Source organism: Lissotriton vulgaris, chromosome 11, assembly GCF_964263255.1.
Source record: "Lissotriton vulgaris chromosome 11, aLisVul1.2, whole genome shotgun sequence".
In the NCBI taxonomy this organism is placed as follows: Eukaryota; Metazoa; Chordata; class Amphibia; order Caudata; family Salamandridae; genus Lissotriton; species Lissotriton vulgaris.
Window position 1 is genome coordinate 1,027,668,820 of NC_141699.1, and position 12,330 is coordinate 1,027,681,149.

At 44.0% G+C, this 12,330-nt stretch overlaps 1 protein-coding gene across 1 annotated transcript in view; it reads right to left on the reverse strand.

Moving 5' to 3' along the window:
• Positions 1 to 12,330, reverse strand: part of LOC147683962 (guanine nucleotide exchange factor DBS-like) — a 1,615,891-nt gene that overhangs the window by 106,127 nt on the left and 1,497,434 nt on the right. Inside the window, exon 26 of the mRNA XM_086942584.1 lies at positions 7,190 to 7,296. Coding sequence (XP_086798710.1) covers positions 7,190 to 7,296 — 107 coding nt within the window. The remainder of the gene's footprint in view (positions 1 to 7,189; positions 7,297 to 12,330) is intronic.

Consider the following 12,330-nt stretch of genomic DNA (forward strand, 5'->3'; position numbering starts at 1 on the left):
CCAGGCCTATGGACCCCCAGCGTTCAACCACCCACAACAGAACCCATACTTTGGATGGCCACCCTTGTACCACCAAGCACCCCAGAACGTCTATGGCCAACCCTACAGACCACCTTTTTTAGGGCAGGGCGGCCGAACAAGAGGCCGCAGGAGAAATGCACAACAGACACCCCATGTACACTGGACAGAGGAAGATGGACTGGTCAGAGCCAACACCCGCAACAAGGGCAAGGAGGAACAACCGGGCACCAGCCGCTAACTAGGGAATTAAACACACCTTCCCTGGTCTTCAACCTGTCCTCCTTAGACTTAACCGCTACAGAAGAAAAAGTACTTAATAACGGCCTTTCCTTTGTCCCCACCAACAGAGTTAACAAATTCCTCCTACATACCGAACTACCCGAGTTCTTCCGGAAGCTGAAGCTCTGCGCCTTTTTTGAAGGACAAGACACCAATAATGACACAAGGGAAACCAATGAGACTGGTCTACGACCCAAATCAACATTCATGCCCCCACCTTCCAGTATACCTGTAGAAATCATTGCCTTCGAGCAGGCCGTCTACAATGAAGTAGAGAAAACCAATCAAACAGAGACTTACAACAACCTATCTAAAGAAGAACGGGCAGCACTGAAAACCCTCAGAGACAATGACAACATTACCATCAAACCTGCCGACAAAGGCGGAGGGATTGTGATACAGGACACCCAGGCTTACCGAGCAGAGTGCCAGAGACTCCTCGATGACAACCGCAATTACAGACGCCTCGACGGCGACCCTTCCAATCAACTCAAGCTAGCAATCACCAACCTGGTGACCTCAGCGGCAAACAACAACTACATCTCCAAATAGGAGGCTACCTTCCTCTGCAACACACAAGCCCGGATACCGTACTTTTACACAGTACTCAAGGAAACGAGACCACCCCCGGGACGACCGATTGTCTCGGGCTGCGACTCATTCCTAGAGCCCCTCTCAAGGCTCTGTGACTTTTTTCTTAACTCTCTAGTACAGGCTGCAACCACTTACATCAAGGACACCAAACATCTCCTGTCCCTCCTTCAAGACCTGGATTTTAATCCCACAACCCAGTTACTAGTGGGACTGGACATTGAAAGCCTGTACACAAGCCTGCCCCAAGACGACACCCTCAAGGTCCTAGAAGAAACCCTGACCAACTCACTATGGGAACACACCACACCCTGTAACACCCTACACATATAAGGTCCTGGCGAAAGCCAGTAGAAGAAAAGGCCTGGCTGAAACTAGTTGACCGCATAGGACGTCGGAGGCCATAAGCCTACCGTGCACGTCCGAAAGCCTTTGTTTTTATTGACTTCCTGGGGCCCACCATTAAAACAGTCTTTGGGACACCCAGGACAGTATTTTAAACCTCACTCAGAGCACACTCACGAACCAAAAAAAACCCGCTGCGCAGTAATCTGGCGTCGAAGCACACCTGAGGCACACTCGGTACCTCGGGTGGGGCCCGATAATGAAGCATGCCACCAACTAGGTTGGTGGGTGAGGGCCTTCATAAAACCTAATGGTTTTCCTCCACCTGCAGACATACAAACAATTTAAACCAGAGCTAGTTCTCATTGATTGCTAACATATAAACTGGGGAAACGGACTAGCCTCTCTAGTTCTCCTCTCTCTTTTTGATTACAACATATTTTCTGACCTAACTATCCAGCCTGCTTCTGCTAGCTTGTGTATTGTCTGTCTAGTTTGTGAGTGACAGGGGCTGGGGGAGACTCCAGGAGACAGGGTGAGTCAGCACAGGGCTGAATAGACACATCTACACATAGATGGGTGGGAGGAGTAGCCCCAGGATCTGAATAGGGCTGGGTTTGCCTTCCACAATGCTGGCTCTACCTCCTGTGGTGCGTCTGAGGACCTTGGCCCACACTGACAAAGGAAGAAGGTGCACACTGGCAGAATGCACCCCAAACTGGTTTGAACTAGATCCAGGTCCCTCTGCCTTCAGAGGACAAAGGACTTGCTAGTATAAATATTGGGGCCCATACCCCAAGACTTTAGAACTCGCTGGAATCAAGGAACCTGCCAAGAAGAAGAGCTGGAAGAGCTGCCTGGAGGAGTACTGCCCCTTTGCTGTGTTGTTGCTTTGTTGGGTTGGCCTGCAGCTGCTGCTTCTGTCTTGGGCAGTAAAAGGACTGGACTGAACTTTCTCTACTTGTGCTGAGCATCTCTAAAAGCCTGAAACCGAGCTGGCCTCCTGTTAGGGACTGCAAAGACTTCACCAACGTCTGGGTACCGCTCCTGGAACCGCTGTTTCAGTTGCCCCAGAGAAGAGGGAACTGCAACCGACTCTGTCACCGACTCCGTAGCTGGCCTTGTGTCCTGAAGGCACCGCAGGCTGCACCGGCTCACCCTGCACCGCAAGGCTTGGTCTCACCGTCGCCGTCTGCACGATCGTCACTGAGCCGCTGCCTGCACCGCATCAAAAGGCATCGCAACCCGCACCGCTTCACTTCGCTGGCCTGGTCTCACCGATACGATCGCCGCTGGCTCGACACCCATGACCGCCTGGTCCTGCACTGCTGACCAGCTCGGCCAGCACCACTTCCCGCCACCCGGCTTTGTCGCTTGCATCGTAACTATTGAGCACTGTATTGCCCTGATCCGCAAGCCTTGGTCTCACTGACGCCGTCTGCACGATCGTCACTGAGCCGCTGCCTACACCGCATCGAAGGGACACCGCGCCCTGCACTGCTTCCACTTTGCACTGTAACCGCGTCGGACGCCACGACCGGCTCTTTCACCTGCACCGCCACCTCCCAGCACCGCATTGAGCACCGTCTCGCCCTGCAAAGCAAGTCTTGGTCTCACCGACGCCGTCTGGACGATCGTCTCCGAGCCGCTGCTCACACCACATCGAGAGGTCACCGCACCGTGCACAGCTTCCACATTGCATCGCAACTGCGGCGGATGCCAAGATCGACTAGCACCTCCATGTGAGCCGCACTAAGAAAGGTACTGTTAACGAGTCTGTTCACGCTGTTCCTTGCCGGTATCGGCGCGGTCAGCTGGAACTGCGAGACTCTGTTGTTTTGTTTGGCTGTAAAAGAGTTTATCTGAGGTATCTCATATCTAAATTTAAGATAGTGCCTTTGCTAGTTGCGGTTCAATCTTATTAAAAAATGGCTCAAAGCCCAGGGTCATTTTAATAGACAAAAATTGTGTAGTAAGTCTCCCGGATGCGCAAAGTGACTTTGTGCAAGATAAAATTCCAATAAATGTGCTTAATCTCGCTCTTTGATTCTAGCTTCACCAGGCTGGGGTTTACCCAAAACCTACTCAGACCTAAATCAAGGTGCCATTTTCGGATATGGGCCAACCAGGGGAAAGTTACGTGAACATCCAGTTCCAGTAGCTCACACAAGGCCTGCCTATATGTTTCTAATTCCGCAGTAGTGAAATATTTAAACCAGTAGGACAGGGATCTCTATAAGGCTAAATGTTCAAATCTTTTTATGCCAACATCATATGGTATTTTGGGGGAGGGACGTAAACATTCTCTAAATGTTGTTTTCCCAAACAATTAAAGGCTCTAAGATTTCCCCACCCCATAGCTCTGATCCATAAAGGGCAGCAGTTTGGGCTCTAAATTTATATATTTCCAGGGCGGGATTAATAGCCTTTGACACAGTGGAATGTTGTTTCTTTACAATAGGAATAGCATTTTGCATGAAAATGGTCTCAGACTTATTTATTTGTGGCTTCCATGACAGTTTTGAGTCAAGGGTAACCCCCAGATATACGAAGTTTGAGACACACTCCAATGGCTCTCGGTTCAACGCTATTTTGTTTTTGAAGCTATTGTGTGGTCTGATGACCATATCTTAGAGGGGTTTATCTTGAGGCCCTTTAGTTTATAGTAATTGTTAAGTTTGTCAAGTAGGTTTTGTTACCCCTTTGGGGTTTGGGACAATACAATTGTATCATCTGCGAATGTTAAGGCACAGGCATGAGTCCCTCCGAACTTAGGTGAATCATGGGTGGATTTTTGTAAAATGCTGGACTAGGTCATGCCCATATAATAAAAACAGAGTTGGCACCATGATACAACCCTGGCGCACACCCCTCCTGACCGGAATCTCAACTGTGAGCTCCGCTCTTATGCCCCAGGGTACCTTGGCAAAACTATCCTCATGAAGCCTTACACTTTGTTTTAAAATCTCCTCTGGCACTCCCTGCTGGCGTAAGGTTTCCCATAAAAGGTCTCTTCGGATTGAATCAAATGCTACTTTCAAATCAATTAAAATAAAATATAAATGTCCAGATTTTAGCTTTGTATACTTCCAGGCTAGGCTTAAGAGTCTAACAACTTGATCCAGTCAAAAAAGTGGATTACCGTTTATCTATGAGGCGACTGATTTTCAAAAGTGTTTTGTTGTTCAGGGTTTTTATGTAGTTTTTGGCCTCTGATTAGCTGTCTACTAGACAATAAATAACTACTCTATGTAACAATACCAAGTGACTATGTGTTCCATGTGTTCAGTGTTGCCAATAACCCATACTACACGTTTTACCTACCATTCCATTAGAATATCTGCATAACTAGAAGCCAGCCTTGTACCCATGGCGGGACTACAGATTGGTCTATGGGCAATATTTTTTCTAAATAAATATGCTATTCTCTAGACAATATTAAAGAATATTTAGTAATACATTGTTATGTCATCTATGTGAAGGAGTTGACGCCATCACAATATCCTATGCTAATATTTATGGTATACAAGAAGGCACACCAAGAGTGATCATCCAGTATTCATCATGTCATGCTATGCCTTGTGTCTTAAGCAAACAATCGGCACTGTTGCATGTGTAAGATATTGGGGAGAGTACAAATGGTTGTAAAAAATGATCAACACATTCAGAGGTGGCTTTGAGAAAATCATCAATGGATGAGACTTGGACTCTAGCAGGAAGGTAGGTAAAGGTACAGGAAGGTAAAATTGGGTAGTCTTAGGTATTTATACTCTTTGTGCTCCATCATGCCTTGAATGTACTAGTCGTACATTTAGTGTATTAGTTTTTGACTGCTTATTATAATTTGGAAAACATGTACAGTTCATAAAATTCATAATATCGTAGTTGGCCAATTAATTCCTCCAAGTATATATCTTAAGACATCAAAACAATGTTGCCACCTTTGCCTGCAGATTTTATGATTAGTGTTATCATCTTTTAATGTTCTGATTACCTCAAGTCATTTGCACTCTATCTCCGATAAAAGTGGTTTGTATTTTCTTTCAAAGGCAAGTTTGTTTATAGAGCGATAGATAAAGATAGATATATAGAAATATACATATCTATAGATATAAAAATATGTTAGGTGCTTTTATGGCAAAATATGATGGTGTTAAAAAGCCACATTCTACAGGGATCCGTGAAATAGAGAACATATTTTACAATTCTCAAAGCTACCAGCATTATGCAGTAGAGAAAACTAAATTGTGTAACAAGGTTATCTAAAATATTCAACACAAAACTGCAAATTGTGCATCAAATTATCTGTCAGTATCATTTTCATCCATTTGAACGAGAAACAAAATTTGTGGGGCATTTTCAAATTATGAGACATATTATATTATATTATGTGCTAAACACGGATGGTATTACATAAATCCACTGTCCCACTGACCCTCACCACTGTTCACAATTTAATGAAAGGTAACCAAAACATCCAATTAGTGCCCATTGTAAGCTACACTTTGAAGAAAACAGCAGTGGCCCATAATAAGTATGTAATATGAAAAATAAATAAAGGTTAACATGTTCTATAAATATATTTCAATATTGCCATCTTGAATTTCTGGTGACATTTGCAAAAAAACTTGCAGCATCTCCATGGTTTATGATTATCCAAAAACACTTAATGAAAATATTGGACCATATTACACTTCCCCTCTCTCTAAGGGTTAATGAAGGTCCCTCAGAGAGATGGTGACCAAGGGTGCAGAGCTTGTCAATAGATGATGTTCCTCTACCAACACTAGAGAACCTCAAGGCCACAATTTTCCTAAGAAGCAATGTGCTGTCCAAGCATTTTATTTCATTTCCTATGGCTTTGTTGGGGTTTACAAGGGCATCAGTGATTACTTATTCCTCTACCAGTCTTATCTCGAAGCCTTTAGTATCGCAAACAGTTTCTCTTTAACCTTAAGACCCTGATAACTGGCACCTTCGTTAATGGTTAGAAGCTTGTCTTACCACACTGGCCTTTTATTCCTTTATCTGGGTGGGGCTCATCTGATTGTCTCTCTCGCCCCTCTTCTCAATTCTCTGGAGCAGTATTACCAGTGGTAACCCACCTCACCTTCCTCAGTGCTCAATTGTATGGCCTCCATCCCACACTTTCCCCCAACCTCGACAAAACTCCCCAGTCAGGAAAGTTCGAGGAAATGGACAGACCTGTACCAGACCTGCCTCTCTACTACCAGAATGCTTTCACAGTGTCTGTGTCTGCTACTTCAGTGATGCTTTGTCAGTAAGACTTCCATAGAAGTCTGGGGAATTCTCAGTGGCCACAAGCTGCACTTGGGTTCATTAAACTCCTATCTCATCTTTTCACTTTGCAGACATTACCTCAGGCCCAGACCTCCCTTCATAATCAGGCCCTGCGCTCAGGTCTGCTGGTCCCAAGTCCCTCCTCACCCTGGGACTGCTGTAACCAATCTGGAGCTTTTTCTGTGTGCAGGCTTTCCTGACTCAAGTGACATCATAATTGTATCCCTTTTCTGCTGCGAAGACCTCTCTTTGTCCTGCCTTACATATTTTATTTATGTTCTGGATCCTAAAACAAAGCTACTGGAGGGTACAGAATTATTTTTTCAATTATGCCCATTGTTTACTTTCCTTGTTTCAGGTCCTAGATTTTTCTGCTTTTCTTAACGGCCCTCATCCTTCATTCAGATTGCTACAAGGATGATAATATATTTAAAGAACATTTCATGATGGAGAGAGATTGCTGCTGCTATGGGAAATACTGCCGCCTTGCTGGTGATGCCCCAAATGGCCAGTCTGGTTTCACTTTGCCCTAGTATATGACGTCCATCTATCAGGACAAAGGTGACAACATCACTTACATTCAGCAACGACCTACACAAATAACCCCGAAAAATATTTGGATTTCAATGTATACAAAACATGCAAACACTACCTCTGTTTTGTCGAGTGTTTGGGCTAGATGTCCTGTTCTTGTTTTTTGTTGTTTCAGGGCTTGATGAATCCGATTTGTTCTGCATGTCTGAAGACTTTCTGCTATATCTGAAGAGAAATCAGTAGCATTTATTGAAAAGTGATAGCAAAAGCTGAAAAATACAATTCAATGCAATATAAAAAGTACAATTTCCTTTGAAAATGTATGAAATAGGACAATTTAACTTAATGGTGATTGCGGTGCTCTCAGACCTTGCTCTGCTCCCACGTACAAAGAATTTGGAGCCTTGAAAGCTTTCTTACATGCATACGTGTAGCACAGTAAATAAAACGTAGGGCAATGACTTGGAGACTCTCCTGAAGGGAGACTAAGGAGCAAGTGCATTCTTTCTGCTCTCTCTCCTTGTCAATTGGTTGGGAAACCGATTTCAAAACATAAAATCTTGGGAGAAGATGAAGGATTTATAAGTATGCATGCAAAAAAAAAAATACCCAGGGCTTCATGATTGCAAGCAGCATTTTCCAGAGTGTACTGCTTACAGAAAGCACGCAGAGTGGCCCAGATAGCTTTGGATTCAGAGGCTGCCTTCTGTATTTAGAAGTTCTATGCCTTCAGAGAGTTGCCACCATAGGGGCTCATTTTAAGGCATTGAATGTTTGCTGAGAGGTCGCTATGTTTCAAACCACCGCTCAGCAAACCTTTTTGTTTTGCAAAAACAAACGTTCAAAGTGGGAGTTTGTTTCTGTAAAGGAAAAAAGCAATGAGCCTGACCCCCTAGACAGGGTTTTAGTGACGATCCAGAAGAGAAAACAAAAAGTACATCAGGCTCTCCACTTTAACTAGGGTGGACGGTCTGAAACACTTGCACAGAAGGCCCTAAGTTAGTCAGGGTGTTGGTGTAAGGTTTCCCCTGACGGCGCATGTAGGGGCACTGCCAGCAGAACATTCAAGGTCTACCCTACTCTAAATATACTGTCAGTTTGGTGGACTAGGTACTCCACCATATTTGTGAGGCCTAAATGAGGCCCAAAGTGTCTTTGCAGGACAAATAATGTGAGTTTCCTCTGGAGAAATGGGCAGGAATTCTCTACAGAACGTTTCTGATGTAAATTTTGGAAACATAACAAACCTTCCTTCTTGAAATACTGGCTCTGGTCACATTGTTGGCTGGAGTAAGGCCAACACATGTCATAAATAGCTATCCAATCAGACTGAATAGTTTTGACTTTTGGAGGTAAAACTTTAGAGGTATTCGGCTAAATAAGCATGGGGTCAATTATACATATAAAGAGGATAGAAAAGAATAGCTGGTGTGTCAAATGATTGAAAACCATCAATGTGAAAATTATCTAAAGCCCATGTCTCTTGGCAGCATACTATATCCAACTTTTTGATGAATTGTAGCCAGTCATCATTTGGCAGCTTCTGTTGGACCCCCACAATAGTCCAAGAGAGTAAAGGGACACCAGTTAACCCTCCCTTCTGTTCCCAAGCTGGATGGTTCACTCAGGCAATTGACGAGCTCAGGACCAGGCGAAAGTAAAATTGTAATTTGGTGACAAATTGGAGCAGTGGCCAGCCATACAGTGTCTGACAGTCCGGATAAAGGAATGAAGTGATTGCTTGTGGTAATGGGAACAATAGGCTTGCATGCTTCCATTTTGCAACGCAAACGTGAGGGTTGCCACGACCGGCTCGCACACCTGTGTAAGCCGCAACGAGAAAGGTACTGTTACCGAGTCTGTTCATGCTTTTGCTGGCCCGTATTGATGCAGTCGGCTGGAACTGTTAGACTCCGTGGTTTTCAGCATCGGGGTAGCCCCAGACGGAGCTACCGACTAGTAGGAACAGTGTTTTCCAAGTATTCTTGCAAAGGATACATTTTTAAGTACTGTATTGTGGATTTGTATCATTTTGGTCTTGTCTTAAGTATATAAAAATATTGGATATTTTTCTAAACTGGTGTGGTGTCCTTTTGTAGTGCTTACACTGTGTTACTGTTGGTTATGTGCAAATTCTTTACACACTGCCTCCAAGATAAGCCTGACAGCTCGTGCCAGGCTACCAAGGGGTTGAGCAGGGATTATTTTAGGAGTGTAACTCCCTTATCCTGACTAGAAGGAAAGGTCCCTATTTGGACAAGGTGCAAACCATTGCCAAGTAGAGACCCCCATTTCTAACAGTAAATGAGTAGGTGGGCCGGTACACCATCGGATCAGCAAGAAGCTATTTAATGAGCAAGGCAGGGACTCACCTTGGACGTGTGCTGTAGAAGATTTTATACCCATGGTCATTTGTTTGACTTTTAACCTATGCTGTTTTGAAAGTGGAAAAAGCTAAAAGCTAAATATTGTATTATTAAATCAAGAGTGGTAGAATGTACCTGAATAAAGCACATCCATATCTTCAAAACTTTATTTTCCTATAATCCTGGCTTTCCATCATCACATTGATCTCTGAAGCCATAAACACTGAACAGCTCTCTGCACGTGAACACGAATATTCAGTGTTTAGGACTACTAATGAAGATCCCATAATGAAGAGCTTATTCCACTACTCATGTCTCCCAGATAAGGCCTTTTGAGCCTGGCCTTTTTCTTTGGAGTTCTACTCCACCTGTTATGGTGGACGGGGAGCGAGAATATGAGATTAGTGAGATTGGCGATTCCAGGACTTTCAGTGGCAATTGCAGTTCTATGTTCACTGGAAACACTATCCTGCTAGTGAGCGTTCTTCGGCTCCAGCCTCTTCAGTCCATGCCCTTAGATTGGTTTGTTAATTTCTTTTATGGCTTTCACTAGCAAGCCTGGGACCTTAGGAGGGGTTATACGTTTGCAACCATCGCATCTCAGATGTATGGTACCATGCAAGGTACCTGGGACCTGCGGTACCTTGCATGGTCCTGCAGTTCCCAGGCCCCAGAAAACAGCACAAGCAGGCTGCTGCAGCAGGTTCTGAGTCTCATACACCTAGGGCTGCCTTTCCTCATGCTCATGATCTCCTGGTTTCTGCTTGTCGCCTGGCTGGCTCCAAAATGGATTAATCTGTCTACAAGGTGCAGCTGCCTTTAAAAGTTCTCCGCAGCTAGTGTAGTTCAGGTTTTCAATCTCTTTTCCATTTTCCATCATGGCTGCTCCTTCCTTTGTTTCTTTCAGCTTTTCCCTATCTATCATGATTTCTGTTACATGATATTCGATGTAATTTCATTTTCCAGTATAAGGGCTTCAGCATAGCTGGAGGGTGTGTTGCAACGTAGTTGTGTTCCTTTGATTGTTTCCCCGCTCCCTCCACTTGGCCATTCTGACTCTTCGTTCCACAAGAATTCCTGCTGGACTTTTGATTCTTGATTATCTTAAGTCCTTTGGAGCCTTGATCTTCAGGTGTTTATGCCTTTGGCTTTTTCCTCCTGAGGAGGTGGCAGCTTCCCAAGGTCACTTTCCTATCACATCTTCCAGAGTGTGGTGACCTCATGGCTTCTGGAAACAGCCACCTTTATCTCAGACAGCAGAAGGCCTGGATCCAGACTGCGGATAAGAGTCCCCTCCTGAACAATTACTATCTGCCTTTACGTTAGACACAGGTGTTTACTTTAGCATTGGCAATAGCAATATTTGTGACTTGGTATTTATGTATATTGTAGTGATCGTTAGTTTTACTGAAAGATTGCTGAATAACAGGGAGTTTGTGTTATATTTCAATTTAGTTGTACAACTGCAAGAGGTGCATAAATGCATTGTTTTCTTACCTCTCCATGGTTGGGCAAAAGTTACAAACAAATAATATGATTTTCTGAATTTACTGAACATGTGAAATAAATTGGCAAAGCTCTACTAATATCCAGCATACTCGATATTACTTCGTCAAAGGAATTAGGAAAGAATGATGGAACGACTGTCCCCTTGGGAGAAAGAAGGGTCACGTTTTAGAATCACAGATCATCTTTATAAAACTTCAAGAAAGAAGGATGGCACATCAATGCCTAGAGCCCTTATACCGTCTGAGCAGAAGTGATAGCCAGCGGAAATGCCACCTTGTGGGAAAGAAACTTGAGGTCTACAGAGTTCAGCATTCAAAACAATGAAATTGTAGAGATCTGAGTATCATCACACATTATGATGGTTGAGAGATAGGATGTGTGTTTTGTCTGGAAAAAGCAAAACTCTTAACCTAAATATCAACAAGTCAGTATATTGAGAAGAGTCATGAATTACGTAAAAAGCTTTACTGTACAATATGAAATATTAAGATGAAAAACATCCCATAAAAATGGCAAGACAGTGGCAAGCGAACACAAAGCAGCTGAAAGAACAGGATCCTAAAGAAAGTAGAAGCTCGTCTAGAATTCAGAATGGCTTCTGCTACACGCAGAGGCAGGCCTTTACTGTGTTGGTTACTATGAAGCTCAAAGCAGACCGGGACAGTTTGAGAGGTAGTGGCAAGGTCAAATAACTAATTGTAGATGGGAACACAGAAGAATCCAAGGAGGAAGGACATTAAGAGTTTTTAGAAGGAGGAACCAAGATTTGTGTGACCAATAAGGAACGATCAACATTAACTCTGCCCTCTCCTCCTGAACCTAGAAAAGGAGTCTTGGATTTTCAGAAGTGGTTGGAATGCATACAACAGGTTCACTTTACCCACTGCTGTCAAAGCCAGTGAGGTATTTTCTGTTGAGGCACTTATATGGACTGCCAACATCTTCAAACACTTGGAACAAGAGCCCTCTCATTGTGTTCGAAGTATGCTACCATGCCTGTGATTTCTGATTTCACCAGGATGTTTTTCTGTTGTAATATTTTGCTGAAAATGATGCAAAACTCGCAACACAGCAGCATGCCACTCTCCTTTGCAGACCATCTGTGTTGGCAAGAATGAGATCACCTTCCCAAAGTGCAGGCATCTGTCATGAAAATCACTGGAGAATCCGGATGCATCAGAATTCCCTAGGAGAGGTTCACTTGCTCCAACCAACACTGGAGGTCGTTTTTTTTATCTAGGGATTTGCACTAAAGCTTCCAAGGCCTGGACAACAGGAGACCAGTCCACTGTAGGTGTCAAAGTCATGGAGATAAATAATGGTTTGCCCTTTGAACCATAAACACACAAGCTGACATGTGTCCCCCGACCTCCATCCACTTCAT